Source organism: Sarcophilus harrisii, chromosome 3 (assembly GCF_902635505.1).
Source record: "Sarcophilus harrisii chromosome 3, mSarHar1.11, whole genome shotgun sequence".
In the NCBI taxonomy this organism is placed as follows: Eukaryota; Metazoa; Chordata; class Mammalia; order Dasyuromorphia; family Dasyuridae; genus Sarcophilus; species Sarcophilus harrisii.
In genome coordinates this window covers 83386246-83405749 of record NC_045428.1, presented here as the reverse complement: position 1 = coordinate 83405749, position 19504 = coordinate 83386246, and the positions used below count along the sequence as shown (strand labels likewise).

General features: G+C 34.1%; 1 protein-coding gene across 10 annotated transcripts in view; it reads right to left on the bottom strand.

Annotated features, from left to right (window-relative positions):
• Positions 1-19504, bottom strand: part of ZC3H13 (zinc finger CCCH-type containing 13) — a 73644-nt gene that overhangs the window by 16139 nt on the left and 38001 nt on the right. For 6 of the 10 annotated variants that reach the window (XM_031958369.1, XM_031958372.1, XM_031958374.1 and 3 more), the window contains 6 exons: positions 17043-17510; positions 15119-15301; positions 11871-11906; positions 7456-7993; positions 3819-3922; positions 2445-3470 (listed from right to left, as the gene is read on the bottom strand). In XM_031958369.1, coding sequence (XP_031814229.1) covers positions 2445-3470; positions 3819-3922; positions 7456-7993; positions 11871-11906; positions 15119-15301; positions 17043-17510 — 2355 coding nt within the window. The remainder of the gene's footprint in view (positions 1-2444; positions 3471-3818; positions 3923-7455; positions 7994-11870; positions 11907-15118; positions 15302-17042; positions 17511-19504) is intronic. The other 4 variants (XM_023500600.2, XM_012546322.3, XM_012546323.3 and 1 more) reach the window with 1 other exon arrangement.

The window sequence follows — 19504 nt, the reverse complement described above, 5'->3', positions numbered from 1 at the left end:
AATTCCAAATCAAAAATCAAAGAGACAAGATAAGCTTAAGTAAAGGAAGTTGGTCAAGAGGGTGGAAAACTTTCAAGAACAAAATTCTGAAGACCTAAAAAGAAATGTGAGAGGAGGAAAGAGAAAGTTTATTTAAAAAAAAAAAAAAAAACTAATGTGGATGCATGAGGACCCCAGCAACTAACACAGATTTTGTGTACAGAAGAAATAAAACTACATAAGAGAATGAATTCAAAAGTTCTGCATAATTATATATATATATATATAGTATCAGGAAGGCTAAAGCTGAAAGTGAGATGAGTCAAAGAACAGAAAGGAAAACAATAACAGTTTATAAAATTTATATTGAGGAAAAGAAGAGTTACAAACAAGGATAGACAAAGGACAATGATAATCAATGAACATAAGATAAACATGGTCAAGTTTTATTTCTGTTCTTTCTACTAAAGACAGATTTTTACACTGGAAAAGAAAGGGAGAAAAATAAGGAAATAATAAGTTGACACCCAAGATAAGTAAAAGTTATTTAGAATTTAACTGGAGGGCCCTGACAAGTTCAAATCACTAAGACAAAATGAATTATATCTTTCATCCTTGGGTAGCAAAAAAACTATGAGATGTGAAAACTAGTTGAACATTTTTGGTGATTTTTTTTAAGGATCACAAAAACTAGAAAAGGTACTACATGAATTTGAGAAAAGAAAAATGCCTTAATTTTCACAAAAAGCAAGAAAAGGCCGTCTGTAAACTCTTAAGTCAATAAGTCTGGATTTCATCCTTGATAAAATTCTTAAAATGCACTAATAAAGTGCTACGTCACCAACCACCAAGTAAAAATCAAAAAAAAAAAAAAAAAAAAAAAAAAAAAACTACGATCTCAGAGAGGCATCATGGTTTTATCATAAATAGACTATGCCAGATTAAGCTCAGTTCCTTTTACAACAAGGTTACTAAATTGATTAAGGAAATGTTTCTGCTAAATTTACATAGATTTCAACAAAGCAACTGACAAATTATACTTCATGCTAATCTTGTGGAAAAGATGGAAAGGTAAAGCTAAATAATACTACAATTAGATGAGACTTAACATTGGCTGAACGGTCAGACTCAAAAAAAATTAATTTCTTGTTTGATTATAACTTGGAATGAGCACTAGTAGAATGTCCCCAGAATCTCTTCTTGATCCTGTGCTGTTAAACATCTTTATTAATGATTCAAAGTCAAAAAAGGTTATGGTCACCTAATTTACAGAATACACAAAACTGGAAAGGATAACTAACATACTAGTTAGTCACAGTCAGGATTTCAAAAGTTCTTAACATGATAAAACTTAGGGCCAAATTTAATTTAATAGTAATAAATATAGTCTTACATTTGGACACTTTTCCCCTCAAAAATTGTCAAAAACACAAAAGTTAATGGGGAAAAGATTCAGAGGAGGTCAATTAGTAAACTTTATGCAGAATATCAATAAATATATTGATGATCAATAAATATGGCAGCCAAAAAAAGGTAATACAAGTGTAATACACTACATTAAGAAGAGTAGGATCTAAGACTAGGAAAGTGAGAGTTCAGCCATACTCAGACCATATCAGGAGTATTACGTTCAGTGCATAGGGAAATAAACTAGATGAAAGAAAATGAAATTTCAGTAATTATCATCAAACCTGATAAGGTTATTTCTTTGCTCCTACAGAAGCACATAAAGATTACTTTACCACTTCAATTCCACCTTGTTCCATATAATTTCTAAGCTCCAATATGAAATCCTCAACAATTTAACCAACCTCATCAAATTTTACCAATTAAGTACTAGTTACTATTATATTACCTCAAGTTAAAGATTACTATAAATTACTGTTACTATAACACTGGTATTCAGTATTAAAAAAGGATGAAGATTGATTATTTTGTTATTTAGGGATATAACTTTCAAAGTTTATGTCCAAGATTAAGAGACTGGATATTAAAATACCCAGTTTATTATTCTAATTAGTTTGTATTTTTTCAAAAGTTTTATGAACACAGAAGACATGTGTTGTTTTCATAACTTGAAAAGCTCTTACATTGTGCAGGTCTTTGTTTAATTACCTGACAAAAGTAATGCTAATAAATGTAAACTACAATGGTAAAACCCAAAAAATTTTACATATACCATATTCCAAAAGACTTTATGATAGTTTCTTTTTGTAGGCAAAATGTTTTGCATTCAGATATACTGCTTAAAAGAAGTAGCTCACGTAAGTTTCTTTACCTATTAGCTATATAGTCATTAAACCATTCTATGAAAGGGAAAAAGCTTTTACACTCAATGCAGTTGTCCTACAATATGCACAATTTCATTATCATCCAAGGCTAATAAAAACATATGCAAATGGTAGATGAAGTTGATTTTTTTTTAAAACCAATGTAACCTAAATCCACAGACTCCACTTAATTACCTGAAGAAGTGCTGCGACTGGGCTCCCCACGTTTCAGCTGATCAATCCTGGATTTTCTCTCTCCTGGAATTTCTAAGCTTTTTGTTTTTTCTCTATCTCTGGAGCTACTGTGCAGAACTCTCTTTCGACCAGCCAAATCATCTCCACTGCGGTGAGCAGAATCATTGGAAGGTGATCGCAGGCGGCTAGAAGTATGGCTCCGATTGCTCCGATTGCTCCCCAAGCTGCTACTCCGTTTTTGATCAATCGGTTTACGATGCGGTGCATCTTCTATAGTAACATGAGGTGCTTCTATTTTCTCCACTCTGGTTCGGTGACACTTTCTATGAGATTCTTCAGTTGTACGTTCAGGTATAATCATATCTCCACGGTCAGGAACTTCTTCATCAGACCAGTCACTAAATGTTGATTCTTCTCTTTTCTGGGAAACCTCTGCCGTTGTTCCATTTTTCTCATTTGACACCTCAACCAACTCTTCTTTTGTGGTTGCAGGGGGAGTTCTTGGGCCTTTTTTCCTTTTATTCTGTTGAACTAGTTCATCATCAGAAATATCAGAATCTCCTTTTGATCTTTTACGTTTCTTTTCAACATTTTTCTTCTTCTGTCCTTTCTTAGGTGAAAATACTTGACCGTCCTCTGTTGCTGACTCAGTGCTATATCTTTCTATGCCGACATCATCCTCTTTTTTTCTCTTAGTGGTCCTTTTTGGTATTTTGGATTTTTTCTTGTTATCCTCATGAGCTCGGTCAGACCCATCTCGCTCTTCAGGTGGATGGTGTCCAACACTTTCTTGAGCACGAGTTCTTGAGCTTTCTGATGCTTCAGGCTGCTCCCCCCTTTGCTTCTCTCCAGAAGAAACTCTCTCTTTAAGTTCTTGATCATCATAGCGCCTAGAGCTCTCCTTTCTTTCTGGCTTTCGATCTTCCTCTTTCCATCGGTTCTGCCTGTCTTCTGCCATGTGCGAGGGGCTAAGTGAACGAGATTCTTGAGGTCGCACAACCTGGCTCAACAATCTATGTTTTTCATCTATTTAAAAAGAGAAAAGCAAGAATAAAGTATTAAGAGTCACAAATGACAACAATCAAACATCAAACTCTCTCTTCTGCCAAACATATATTAAAGGAAGGTTTTTAATTAAAAACACTTTTATTCTAACACAGTTATGTGCCTAAATGGAGATGGGTATACATGTATATGTATGAATTCACACACATGCATATGTGTATACACACCAACATACACACACACAACACACGTACATATAAAATAAACAGATAATGAAGAAATGATCTCTTATTAAGTCAACAGCTCTTAGTGTCAAAAAGTTTATGGTGGGCCCTAATACTGTAGTAAAATTAATTAAGTTATACTTACTTTTATCATCTCCACTATTATAGGTGTCACTATCAGGAGAATGCTCACGTCGCCGTTTGGGTGACTGTCGGGGACTAGGACTGCTTTCAGTTCTATGGCGCTTCCTAAATTGGGAGAGTAATTTCAATTTAACAAAACCAGATAAAAGGAAAAAGTTCCATACTTCAATTATTAATAGTATAGTTTTATTACAAATTATCTGTCCCATACATGAAATCTATAATTTTAATGAAATATTAGCTCCCTAGCAAAATAATTCTCAAGATCATTTTTCCTTAATCATTTAAATGGAAATATACAATAAAATGTTGAAAAAACCAATTATTAAAATTAATACATTTGGAAAATACATTTATTTACTCAAGTATTTATTCTTTAGTTTTCACAAAGTCCTTCTCTATTACCTCAATGTGGGGTGACAATGACAATTCTGGACGACTATCATAGCTAACAATAAGAAGCATATCAAAAATAGGCTGTTCAACTGGTGTTTTTTTGTTTTTTTTTTTACCATGGCAATCGAAACTATAAAATGTCCTAAATCTTCAGGGACAACAGCAAGAATGTAAAGAAAAGGGGCAAAAGGTACTAAAAATCACAGTTTTTAAGCCATCAAACTTCATATGCTCTAAAAACTTGTCCAATGACCAACAAGTGGACATACTGCTATCATAGACATATGTTATCATAGAGATCTTGATGTTCTTGCTATAAATGAGAACAAAAAACAATTGTAATCAGATGGAAGGATAGCTCAAAATCAGTGAATTGGTAGAGTGAGTTTTGGTATATGCCCAAAGAGGACAAGAAACAGTATTTCTTGTATTAGACCATGATATATGATAAGTATTTGCAAAAGTAGCATTAAAAAAAACTGCAGCTTGAGTAAAATGAGCAGGACCAGGAGATCATTATATACTTCAACAACAATACTATATGATAATCAATTCTAATGGACATGGCCCCTCTTCAGCAATAAGATGAATCAAATCAGTTCCAATGGAGCAATAATGAATTGAACCAGCTACACCCAGCGAAAGAATTCTGGGAAATGACTAAGAATTCCCAATCCCTGTATTTTTGTCCGCCTGCATTTTTTTATTTCCTTCACAGGCTAATTTTATACTATTTCAGAGTCCGATTCTTTTTGTACAGCAAAATAACTGTTTGGACATGTATACTTATTTTGTATTTAATTTATACTTTAACATATGTAACATGTACTGGTCAACCTGCCATTTAGAAGAGGGGGTGGGGGGAAGGAAGGGAAAAATTGGAACAAAAAGTTTGACAAAGTCAATGCTGTAAAATTACCCATGCATATAACTTGTAAATAAAAAGCTATAATAAAAGAAAAATTTTTTAAAAACTGCAGCTTACACACCAACATTATTTACTTTGGATGGATTGGTAGAAAAATTCTATGAAGAATTTCATAAGAACTTCCATTTCAAATCAATGTGTACCCTTGAAACTCAGCAGAAAAGTTAAAAATGGGGAATGATATGGGAAAGTATAGCTTAAAAAGAAATGAGAGAAGTCAAGGCCTTATAACTTAGTTACACAGACATCTCAGGAATCCACATTATTAATACTTGCTTTAAAAAGGAGAAGGCACTATATATGGCATGTACTAAATAAAGACAACAAAACACTATTCTATTACAAAAAGGCAAACTTATTAATGAGGGAGTTATGTCTCAGTCTAACAGTGTTCATTCAGACCATGAAATTGTCAGAGATCAAATTTAAAGAAAAAGATATAGTATATAAATGAAACAATATAACCTACCTAAACAAACAATTTAAAATGGAGACACTGACATAGGACTATGATAATTTTATAATCCTGCAGTTTAACTTAGGCAAATTAATTACCAAAAAACAGAATTCAGAAAGAACTTTAGCAAAAATCTGCCCTTTTTGCCAAAAAAAGAGAAATGGTTTCCAAAAGCAATACCAGGTTAGAATATCAACTTGTTTATAAAACCTTCTAAAGGATGACACACTACAATAAGCAGTATCCACTCATGAAGCAAAGAAATTTAAGTGCAGGAGATAAAATCAGTGAAAGAGCTCCATCACAGAATACAGGCTGAAGAGGGATTCTTTGAAGATGGTCAGATCCTCCAAAGGACCTTATTTACAGAAGACACTGTTGATTACATCAGACTAAAAAAATATATAGTAACTTCTTAGAAGATAGCTGTATCATTCAAAGGAATTTGGCCCATCCATCAATATAAGAAAGTCCAGATGAAGGAAGACTTTTTTTGTCAAAGGATCAACATGCATTTGTAGGGCCACCATAGGTATATCTGGGATCCGGGACAAACTATTAATATAAGTGGATAATAAGTTGAATCCAGAGTTGAAAAAGAGTATAAAACTACATTGGTTTGCTTTCAGAAGATTACATTCTTTTACAAGATTATAAAACTCCTCTACTCATGCCAAATTTCACATGAAAGCAAAAACACACCTTTTTGAATTACTATTTTTTACTAGTGTTGATATAATGAAGTACTCTGTGGAATATAATTCTGAAGAATTTTTTAAAATGCATATTACAAAGAGGGCACTAGAGAATCAAATATTGGGTTGCAGTCACCCAGGGTGCAACATATAACCACTGAAGATGTTAAAGATGTCATTAAGGAACATTCAGATATGAAGAAAAGATGAGTTGTTCAATTGGTAAGAATGAGGAATAACAGGTGGATTTAGCCAATATTCCATTGGTACCATCAAAAATGTCAGAAGGAAGGAAGAAAAAATTTCATCATGTTGGATGGACCCTATTGGTAAATGTATGGATACTGACAAGAATCACAAAGGATGTGCAGCTATCTGTACCACATATTGGAGGGAACTACTAAATATATGTGTAGGTATATGTATATATTGTATATGTATAAAAAATATATTTGAGCATTTATTCAAAGGAAGGAGAAAGTGGGAAAATAGTTTATTTAGTAACCAATTTAGGAAATTCACGTTTTCACTATGTTTCTTAATTAAAGAATATACATAGCAACAGAACATTTTTTTCTAGATTGAATTTTTGGCAGTTGTGATTAAGATCTGATAGGAACCTAAATTAGTCTGGTATTTCTATTTCCATTTAGATCTTGTTGAAATTATCACCTTCAGGTTAACCCTTACTAAAAAACACATTACAATTCAACAGGATGATGCTTGAGGTTCCCCTTCAAATTGCAATAGTTCAGATACCCAAAAAGCTCTTTAAATCAGAGAGCTGTTACCCCAAGGAACATGCAAGAAAAAAAAATTTTTTGTCTTTCCTCTGAAAAATTCAAAATATATCAAACACAGAACTTTTAATAAATATTATTAAATTATAAATCAAATCAATTATAAAATCAGAGAAAGACAGAAAGGAACAAATGAGGATTAGATTATTAGAAGACAGAATTACCTGAAAATAACAGCAACTTAAAACAAAGGTGGGTTAAAGCTCACATTTGAACAAAAATTCTAAAAATGCTACGATTCATTTTCAAGGTTCTGTGAGGACTCACTGATAATGAACAAGATGATGGGTATGACTAAAACTTAAAACAACCTTTAAACTCTAGACTAATACATTAATAAGTTGTTTCATAATCACTCTTACTTTGATTTTCTCTCATCATGGACATCTCTTGGATTCCTGTCTTCTCGAACATCTTCTCTTTTTTCCCTTCGATCTTCTCTTCCTTTGTCTTCCCAATCCCTTTGACGATCACGTTCTTTATCCCTTTCTCTCCCTCTTTCTCGTTCTCGCTCTCTCTCCCTTTCCCGTTCCCTCTCTCTTTCCCGTTCTTCCCTCTCCCGTTCCCTTTCTTTTTCCCTCTCTCGTTCTCTCTCTCGTTCCCTCTCTCGATCATGTTCTCGATCTCTCTCTCGATCACGTTCTCTGTCTTTTTCCCTCTCTCTCTCCCTCTCCCTCTCCCTAGCACGATCTCGTTCTAATTCTCTCTCTTTTTCTCTCTCCCTGTCGCGTTCCCTTTCCCTCTCTCTCTCCCTATCTCTTTCTCGTTCTCTCTCCCTTTCTCTAGCCCTCTCATCTCTTCTGTCATCAGTTCTGTCTATTCTTCGTTCCTCTCTTCTTTCATCACGCTCAAGTTCTTCACTCCTCCCTTGATGGCGTACTGGTGAGTTTGGTCTTGGATCTACAATAAAAATGTAGTTTTACAAATGAATAATTTGATTGACATTTTAAAAAATCAGAATACATCATTAAAAAGCTCAAATTTCATCCTAGTTTGTAATAGGAGCACAAACTTAGAATTAAAAGAGACCTTGGAAGTCAGCTAATTAAATCCCCTCATTTTACAGAAGAGAAATAAGAAGCTAAGGAGGTTATGTGATTTGCCCAGAATCATTTAGATTGGCCAAAATGGGGGATGGGGAGGAACAGTATGTGCTAAGAGATTAGACCTATAATAACCTCAGAACTTCTGAAAAGAACTCTATACCAGTGTCATATATATATATATATATATATCAACACAGATACATTTTAAAGTAAACAGTTCCCCCTGTTTTCCAATCCATACTGCATTCATCTCTTTATGTGCAAAGATGGGTTCCATCACATTGCCCCCTCTCTATTCAGATATGATCTCTATGTTCCCAAGATACAAGATCACTTACAAAGATGGAAAAGAACAGAAGGGTAGACCAATACAGAATGCAACTGGGAGCAGGAAAGGGCTGGGAGTCAAGTTCAGGGAAGTTTTAACAATAACACAATATTCATGCTCATACCTTTTGGCCATAACAGAAAAAAAATACAAGAAGGTTTGGGGTAAATAAATGCTTTAAAATAAAGAAATTCAAAAGTAATTCAAAGGCTAGAGCATTTTAAGGATTTCTATATGCCAAAAGTTGAGTAGCTTTGAAATGATATTCAAAAGTAAAGCAAAAAATTGTTTTGCTTTTGCTTTCAATGAAAGTTGAAAAGTATTATATGATATTCAGGACTAGCAATTAGTATCCAGTAATTAAAATGCTTAATCTATTAACTGACTCATTATTCAGGTGAAAAGTTTTTACCTAGGATGTCAGTGTATTGACAATTGTTAAATTAGGCCATTTTTCAAGTAAAATAAACACTTATTACTATGTCATGAGCACATAACTATTTTTTGCTTTAAGCTAAAATAATGAAGAAAATCCTTTTTACTTCTGTGTGTGAAAATAAAGAAAACTATATAGAAAGTTAAATGTTAAAAGTTGCCCTACTAGTGATGTGTCTATGTTCAGTCCATGACTGAAGAGTCACAGGATAAAGCATAACATTAGAAAATGTTCAATAAAAAATTCTGAGGCTGTTACAATTTTCCTATATTCATAGCAAAGGACTGATAGTTGGTTAAAAATAAAAATTCATTCTTACAGCTCAGCCAGCAGCCTGGCAAACAAAAGGGGGCTATGCATCAACCCACTGGGAAGTCAACTGGTACTGAGAGTCAGAAGATAGCTTTAAGTCTCTGCTCAGACACCTATAAGCTGTATGACACTGGGCAAATCATTTAAGCTCCCTGAGATTCAGCCTCCTAATCAAAAAATGGGGATATAATAAACTGATTCACAAGACTATTCTGAGGGAAGTATTTTATAAAACTTAAAAGTGATAAAAGAAATATTAATAATATTTATTATATATGTATATATGCATTGACAATAGCTAAATTTTTAATTAAGGAGTTCAAAGCAATGAGACAATGACCCCCATGAAATCTGTTTTTCTCTGACACAGATCTTACCCACCCACCTTTGCCCACTTAAATGCAGAAGTATAATTATACTGGCAGGAACATCATAGAACTTTAAAGGTAAAAAACCAGCCTTAAGATCATTTAATTCAAACTTTTTATGTTAACAATAAGGAAAATACAATTACTTTGTAGGAAAGTTCAATTACTTTCATAAAATCATATAGTTATAAGTAAAAAGACTAGAATTCACCTACAATTCCCACTAAAATTCATAGTGGGAAGCAGTAGTTTTAGGGAATCGATCATCTATGTGAACTGAATGAATAGAGAATCTTGAAAAAGACTAGAGATTGAATTTGGAGTAAAGGAATTTGGGAGGACTTGAAGAAAAGATATGCTAAGCATGTAAAGTGCTGAGAATACACAGAGAAAAATAAATTAAACCCCTGTTCAGGAGAAGTTTACAAACTATAGGAGAGAGTAACACTTTCCAAAGGAAGAGGAACAAAAAGATCCAAGCTAAAGAAGGAAAAGGATGCAATATCAATCAAATATTTTTCAAGAACCTACTATATATAGGGCACTGTCCAAGTTCTGGAAATAAAAGTATAAAAAAATATAAGACCCTTCTGGCAAAGAGGGAAACAATAAATGGGGGAGACAACAAATACACATGGAAAATATGTGAAACATCAACATAAAGTAGCAAAATGCTAGGAGGAAAGGGCTCAGGAAATTTTCATCTGCGCACGCGCACATGCACGCACATACACACACACACACTCTTATAAAAAATGGTATATGAACTTTATCTCAAAGGCAGTGAGGGATTCTCTGAAGCAGAGAGTAAGGAGGGGATGCATTCCCAGAATGGAGAATGGCCAATGCAAAGGGCTTAGAGAAAACAGAGTATTGTGCGTGAAGAGCAAAGAAAAGGCCAATGTGACTAGACTGAAGAGCATGAGAAGGATTAATATCCAATGAGGCTAAAAAGATAAGATGCAGCTACGTTGTACAGAGCCCTAAAATCTAAGCAGAAGAGTTTATATTTTATCCTAGAAGCAATAGAAAGACACTGGAGTTGATTAAGTAAACATAAGGTCAGAAAAATACTTTGGCAACCACATGTAGGGATGAACTGGAGTGATGAAAGAGACTTATGGTAGGAAAGTTAAATAGGAGGCCATTTTAATTAGTCTAAAAGAAAGATAGGCCTCAACTAAGGTGGCAGAATTATAGGAATAGAGGGAAAGAGTTGGATCAAGAAATGTTGTGAAGATAGAAATAACGGGAATTCAGGATGTAAAGATAACAAACATGAACAACAGGAAGGATGATGGTGCCTACAAAAGAAAGGAACTTTGGTAGAAACATGGTAGAAAGGAAGTTTTAGGGAAAGGAGAAAGAAAAATAATGAGTTTAGTTTTGGATATGCTAAATTCAAGCTGCCTTTGGGGCATCCAGTTTGAAATGCTCAAAAGGCAACTGGTGATTCAGGGTAGAAGATAAAGGACCTAAAAGAGGGAAAAATGGGGTGGGGGAGGATAGAGGAGAAGGAAGGAGAGCAGGAGAAGCAGGAGAACTCAAGCAGAAAAAGGAAATGTAGTAGGAAAAGAAGGACTCAAGGAGAGAAAATCATAATAATGGATAAGACAAGGCAACTTATACAAGGTAACAAAGTGTGAAGGGTTAGCAAGACTGAACTAAAGATACTGATAAGATGGAGTAGAGAGGGGATTCTACAGTTTGTCCCAGCTGTTATCCCTAGGAACCAATTAGCACAAATGAAGAAAAAAAAAATGTAGATTATTTCCAACAAGTATGGGAAGCAAGAATTTTGCAGCAATCTTCAAAGAATGTGTGACATTTAGATTTGTCACGGAGAAGTGACTATTCATACTTTTGGTTTTGGTTAGTCTCCTTCTAAGAGATGCTAAGTTCTAGGAACATCTATCTACTTTCCAGGTTATAAGGGAGAAATGAAGTTTTCTTTAAAAAGAGAAGTGGAAAGTGGGGGGAAAAGGTCTAAGGTGAAAACAAAATGAAAAATCAAACAGTGGAATCCTAACATATTAGAAGATTGGGAGGGCAGAAAAAAGGCAGAAGAAAAAAAAAAAATCACACCACCTGGGAATTGCAAATGAAGCTCTTCCTAAAGTGAAGGAAGCTAGATATTCTGAAAAATAATTATTTGGCCAAAGGGGAGTGTGGGAGGGTTTACACGAGATCAGATGGATTCATATATGAATTCTATTAAACATTAATTAAAACACAATTCCATTATTACACAAAATGTTTGCAAAAATAGGAAAAGATGGGATCCTACCAAATTCCTTCAATGATACAAATATGGTCTTGATACCTAAAACCAGAAAGAGACAAAGTAGAGAGAGAAAAGCAGAGAAAAACAATAACTCCAGTAAAGTAATAGGATATAAAATAATCCCACATAAGTCATTTTAATTCTTTATATTATCAACAACACCAACCAGCAAAAAGGGACAGAAAAAAAACCCATTCAAAATAATTATAAAATATATAAAGTATCTATTTCAGAAACATCTACCAAGACAAAAGAAAGTTTTGTATGACTACAACCACAAAACACTCTTTGGAGAAATATAGTTAACCCTAAAACACTGGTGATATATTAATTGGTCGTAGGTGTCCAATTCAATAATAATTTTAAAAATCAACACTACCTACATTAATTTAACTTATTTAGTGCCATACTAATCATTTATACAACCAAAATAATATTCAATCCAGAGAAACAAAAGATCAAAATTCCCAAGTGAGATCTCAAACTAAATTACAAAAATGTAATCATAAAAACTATTTGGTACTGTTTAAAAAAAAAATTAGAAAAGTTGACCAGTGGGTCAAAATAGGTACACAAATACATTACCATGGTTTTCAATAAACTTAAATATCCCAGCTACTGGAGTACGGATTCAAAAATTGCAGTGAAAACTGGTCTGGTAAAAATCAGATTCAAGATAACAGCTCATACTGAATACACTGAAACTTCAAAATGTATATACATGACCCAGGTAAAAAGGCCCCATCATAAACAAACTAGAGGAAAAAGGAAGGAGATGTCTCTGGCAACTATGAATAGGAAAGAATTCTTGATCAAACAAAAAAGAATTGTAGAAGACAAAACAAATAACTTCAATTACACAAAATTGTAAAGCTTTTGCACAAAATCAACAGTAAAATTAAAAGAGAAATAGTTAACTGGGGAAAAATCTTTTTAATTATTTTCTTCAATAAAGGTTTGACAAAAGGAACTTAAATATTTAAGACCAAAAGCCACTCTTCAATAGATAAATGGCTATAAACAGGGAATGGCTAAACAAATTACAGTTCTTATTGACAACAAGAAATAATGAAAGGGTTGTATTTCAAGAAACCTGGAAGATTCATAAGAACAGAAGCAAAGTAAAATAAACAGAACCAAGAAAACAATTTATACAATGCCTACAACACTATAAAGAAAAACAACTTCCAAATATTTAAGAATTCTGTTCAATGCAAAAGACCAACCACAATTCTAGAGATCCAATCATGTTGGATTTCTCACTTTCTGACAAAGAGGGAATAGTCTAGGTGCAAAATGAAACATACATTTTTGGACATGGCACTTGATAGTGTTTTATAATAGTTATTTGTATGTATATATAGCATCTAAGTTTCTTGAGTATAGGAATTTTTATATCTCTATATATCCGTTCAAAAGAATGTTAATGCTTAAGAATTCTCTGTTCATTGAAGGAATACAAATGGGAAGTCCTCAGCTAAGGAGCTGGATAACAAGAAGAAATAAAATCATTAACTGGATAAATAAATTAGACCTGGATATATAAATTTGTAAGTTATTCACACAGTGGTAGTACTGAGGCCATAAGGGCACGTAAGTTATTTTCTATGGAATCACATTATATTCAACAAATGCACACTGTGCATAGTAAGACAACAGTGCCCACCTTAAAGTTTTCAATCTAAAAAAGGATTTTAATTAAGGAGTTCAATCCCCTACATTCTCTGGGAATGTTGTGACAATGAAGTTAGAGAATAAATTTTTAATATTAAAAAAATGCTTAAAGAACTGAAAATGAGCCATTGACATGAGATTTTTCTTGTCTAATGCTTGATATGGAAGAAGTACTAAAATGTCAACTTAAAAGAATGTGATTTATAGAAATTTGTTTTGTTCCTTTTTAGCCTGGTCTTTTTAATCTGTTTGCTCAACAAATTTAAAAAGAAATAATGTCAGAACACATCCTATTTAAAATCAGATAGCAACTATAAACAATTCCCAGTTATACATATATTAAAATCTTTAACAAGAAAAAGATTTACATTTTTACTGCTTCCCCTTTCCCCTTTTGATTTAAGCTAGTGTTCATTTCTCTGAATGAAAGACCAAAATTTTCATGAAGTGATGCTTAAAATTACCCCACTGACTAGTTATAGGACAGAGCTCTACAAAGACAAAGTTCAGCTAAGGGAATGAAGTCTTTCTTCTAAATTCTATCTTATAGACTTATATTCTCCCCTTCATCATTACTCATATCAAGATTTATTGCCTATTTGATGTTGACCACAATAAAACATCAATATTCAATTCCCAGGTCCATAAAACTTCATACTATATTAACCTCAGCATTATAGCATTCCTTACTTTAGTAACCAATCAAGGTTACACAGACCTTTTCCACAAAATATTAAATATTTAAATATATTAACATGAACAGACAACATAAGCTTGCTGAAAAAACAAAAACAAAAAACCTTAAATGCATCAATTCTAATTTCAAAACAATTAAAATTTTTTACAAATCTCTGTTAAACTAATAAAAGACCATGTGCTTGATATATACCAAAGAATAAGGCATTTCAGTCAAAAGAAGAAAAAAATACTCCTATTTCCCTTACTCGCTTATTTCTTTCCTGGTATCATTTTAGAAAGAAAATTTTTAAATAAATTTTTTTTTCCCTGATCAATTCCCATCTCTCTGGCAGTAACTACTATTACCACTCACTACAAATAGTAGATAACTTTGACAGGATATTCAAACTAAATCTCTAGAAAGTTGTGTATGTCCTAAGGACCCTTTTATACATTGAAACCAATTGGCTTCCTCAACTGGGAAAGTACTTGGGAAGTACTAGGATCTAAGTTGTTCTGCCGTCAATCTTCTGAGGTGGCCAAAAAAGGCGCAAGATAGCAAGTAGGCCACCTAAGGTGGTAATTAGGTCAGGAACTAACAAACTTGAGGGAAGAAGTACAGGTTTGCGAATAGGAATAAAGAGACAATTTTTTTTCCTTAAAAGAAGGAAAGCTACCAGAGTTGTTAAAGATCTGTCTAAGGAGTATCAGTAGCCAACTATTTCCATCATAATCTATTAATCTTGAGAGAAGTTATTTTAGAAGAATGCTAGAGAAGTTCTATGGATATGTATCCACGCAACTGCTAAACAGTTAATTTTCACTAAAAACAAAACTTGCCATTAATTCTTCTCACCCTCATTTAATAAGCATGCATTAATATGTAAAAGTTTTTATACCTCTTTCTCTGTTGTCACGTCTGTCCCTTTCTCCATGTCTTCTTTCAAAGGATGAATCCCTAGCTTGATCTCTGGCATCATAACGGTCTCTCTCAGGATATCCACTTCGAGATTCCCAGCTTTCATGGTAGTTTCCACTACTACTATGCCCATCAACTTGAGATCCTCTTGTTCCTCGACTTCCTGAACAAAAAATACACAAATGTGTAAGTTATTTTGCTTAAAGAGGATTTTGAAAACAGCATCCTCACAAAGAGCACCATAAAGCACCCCAGGAAATCACAAAAACCCAGTCAAAAGAGACTTAATGAATCAATCCATCCCTACTTGAAGCTTTAATTCTCACCATTACAAGCAATCATCCAGCCTACAAATGTGAGGAAATCAATACCTTAACAAACTATTTTTGGAGAGCTGTACTTGCCAGGGAAGCACAGTTCCTCTCCATCTGACATCTCTTCAGATATGCATGGACTATTATCATGCTATTTACCAAATCCATAATGCTTCTCACTTCACTTCTCTGAAAGTTCATTCCTCTGAAAGAATAGCTTCTATTTACTTGTCTTAGGGATGGTACAACTTATCAATATTAGAAGGTCCTAATGTCAAAAAAAATTATTGACTATGTATCAACAATTTCCTGGTAATAAATCAAGGAAAGTTTAAGAGATGTGGTAGCTTGAGCTTTGCAAAACACTTTCAAAAAACATACTGGCAAAAACTCCATTTTCAAAGAAAATCTCAGTCGGTATTTTAATGTTCCTTGGGGGAGGGGAGAGGGGAACAAGGCTAATACAGTAATATCTCGGGAACAAAGGATCTAAAGCAGAATTTCCACCAGTCCAGAGAAATTCCTGGCCTCTCTGCAGAAGACTGGAAATTATATTACTTAAGCTGACCTTCAGTTAATCATAAGCACTTATTGGGTACCAGCTGGGTCCAAAGCACTATACCAGATACTTACCTTTCTACCACATCAATGAATAAGGGCACCAGTTACAGACCTTCACACTAGAATTTTGAAATGAGGCCATCTTATAGACTTTCTCTAGATTTATTTCCAAGAATCTTTGTGTCAATTTCAACCACAGCCTCCCAGTCTTTTGCAATTTGTCACTCAGGAAAAAACTAAAAAACATTTTAAGTCAAAATCATTTCTTTGGGAGTAGCATCCCAGAGCACAATCTTTGGTGATTTAAAAAAAAAAAAAAAAAAGGGAAAAGCAGGAGAGAGAAGGCAAGGTCTAATGCAAATCTAATATTTTTAAAGCAAGTCATAATGCATAGAAAATTGAAGTTCAGCAGAGAATTCTGGGGAACAATGAGTACAGAAGGAAAGGGAGGAAGGGTCAGGGAGGGAATTGGATGTAGGACTAGGAAAAATAAAGCCCAAGGGGGGTTGGAGAAATTTGATGATTTAAGAAGACATAAACATAGGATAGATTCAGCCAATCCATTCTTGTTGCATTCATTTTTAGTATATCACTTTAACCATTTACTTTAAATTCAGCTCTATCAAATTTATCTATCACAGATTTCATTTCCACTGGATTCATCTGTGTGTATATGACATGTGCATTTGTATGCATGTCTTCCTGACACTGCCTTTGATACTTCAAACTCATCATGACTGATGACTTTTCTAATGAATACAATAAAATGCAGCTGATCAAGTGACTCCTCTCTTCCTCCAACTCATATGTTTTTTGGTTGTTTGTTTTGGGAGGAGGTCAGTTAAATTTTCTTTTAGAACACAGTATAGTGGTATAATGCTACAATAATCAGAAAAACACCATTAACAAAAATGTAGCATTAGTAAAAAACTTATGTTTAGAAAAGACATTAAATAAAATTTAATTATCTTTAAAACAAATAAGTTAAATAAATAAGCTTAATAAGCTAAAATAAGATGTAAACAGTACCCTTTTCAGGTAATTCTGGTCCTCTGCCTCTACTTCTGCCCGTCCGATCACTCCTACTTTCATTTCGAGAATCATTTCTAGATTCATTCCTTGTTTCAGTTCGAGAGCTCTCTTCTCTACTATGATTTCTGCCATAACTTCGAGAGTCTTCTTGATACAGGTCTTCTTTCCGGTGAGTGTCTCTAGTCTCCCGGTCCCTGTAGTCATGGGCATCTCTTGTGGAACGTGAGTCCCTCTGGTCACGGTTGTCTTTGTTATCTCTACTGTAATCTCTCGCGTCCCTGGAGTCTCGGGTGTCTCTGGAGTCTTTCAGCTCCCTTCGATCTCGGGTGTCCCGGGTTTCTCTCCGCTCTCGACCCTCCCGAGATTCTCTGTCATCTCTGTGATCTCTGGAAGAGTTCTGGTCCTGGTCATACTCCCGTTCTTCTCTACCTTCTTTCTCTCTATTGTCCCTTTTGCCTCTAGTATCTATAAAGAAATTTTGAAAACCAAATTCAATTACTCCTTCAATTTTATCAAGCATTTCCAGTGAAGTATAAACTACATAATAATATTTCAAAATACAATTCACTTCTACAAATGGTACATATTGCTTACTCAAGAGGCAGCTCTTACTAGACTTCTATTAAAGAACCTTTGCCAATAAGTTATTTCCAAATAGCAATGTTAAAATTAAAAATTAAATTCCTGAGCAACCATGCTTATGAAACGTATTGTGAAGATTTGAGATTATGAAAAAAAGGACAACAGAGTAAGCTGCTTGAAGATGCTAACAGAACTGAAATACAGAAAACAGAAACTCCAAGTTTTCAGAGAGATTACAACTGGTTAACACCCAGTACAAAAAGAAGAGTCTCACAAGTGGATGGGCAACAGACATGAATGAAGTTTTCTTGGAAGGGAGATGGAAAAGGTTAGAATTCCCTCATCTCTTAAAGGCCCACTCTTTTATAATATCTTCTTAAAAATAATAATAATAATATCTTCTTAAGATCCAAAAGTCAAACCAAGTAAATTTCACCTGCTAATTATTTTTATTTTAATAAATGATCTCCCTTCTCTAATATTAATTTCTTTTCTCTAAGACTTATTAGAAGAATGGAGTATCTGGGTAGCATTCTTCCTGGTATGAAGCCATCTTCACACTGCTCTCTATTCTTGGACTATTTAAAAGCATTTTATCCAATACCTTCAGCATTTCCAATTTTTTTTACAGGAGTGAAAATAGTATTTCTTTTAAACAAACTGACTAGATGTTCACCTTATTTATTATTGAAACCTTATTTAAAAGCAAGCCTATTAGACTGGGGAGGTGCAGGAGTAGAGCCAAGATAGCAGAGAGTAGATAAGAAATCACTGCCTGAGCTCTTCTTGGTTTCCCTCAGATTCAACACTAGACTAAATTTCTGAATGGCTTTTAAGAGTGACAGAACCCACATACATTCAGTCTATAATGATTTTCCAGCTAAAGATATCTTGGAAGGACTTCAAGAAACGTCTGTTTCAACTGGGCAGGGGGGAACACAGCCCAACACAGGTGTGGACAAGATCTGGTTCAGGGAGACCCAGCACAAAGAATCTAGTGGGAGGCTCTTAGACAAAATACAGCAGCAGTGGCTACTCTGTCCTGGTTCAGAAGGCCAGGTCAGCAGACCAGCTGTAAGACTTCTACCACAATCACAGAAGGTAAATTATGAGCTCCTGAACCCCAGCATAACAAATGGGACTCAACCAGGCCACTCAGCACAGTCAGTGTGAAGCCCCTCTCACTGAAGAGGAAGCTCAGGACAATATCCCCCATACCTAAAAAGAGAACTCAACCTTTAAAAATGAGCTAAAAAGCAAAGATCTCAGACTATAGAAAGCTCCTATGGAGACAGGTAAGATCCACAACACAAACCCAAAGGAGGACAGGAAATGAAAAATGTCTATGATGAAGTCTCAAAGCGAGATACGAACTGGTCTCCAGTTGAAAAGGCTCTCTTGAAAGAGTTCAAAAAACATCTAAAGAGATAGAAGAAAAGTGGGGAAAAGAAAGGAGAGCCTTTCAGGAGTTATGAAAGTTTTGGGAAAAAGCCAAGACCTTGAAAAAGGGAGCATACAAATTGACTAAAAAAACAACTCCTTAAAAATCAAATTTAATGAAATGGGAGTGGGGGTGGGTGGGAAATGTACTGAAGAAAAAAAACTCCTTGAAAAATAAAAAATCCACTGAACAAAACAAGTCATTTAAAAGTACAATAGCCCAACTGCAAAAGGTTAAAAAAGCCAACTGAAGAAAATAATTTACTAAAAATCAGAATTAGACAAATAGAAGTGAATGACTCAATAAGAAACCAAGAATCAAACAGAATTTAAAAAAAAAAAAAAAAAGAGAAGAAAATGTCAAATTCCTCCACAGAAAAACAAATGACCTAGAAAATAAATCCAGGAGAAACAATCTAAGGTTTACTGGACTATCT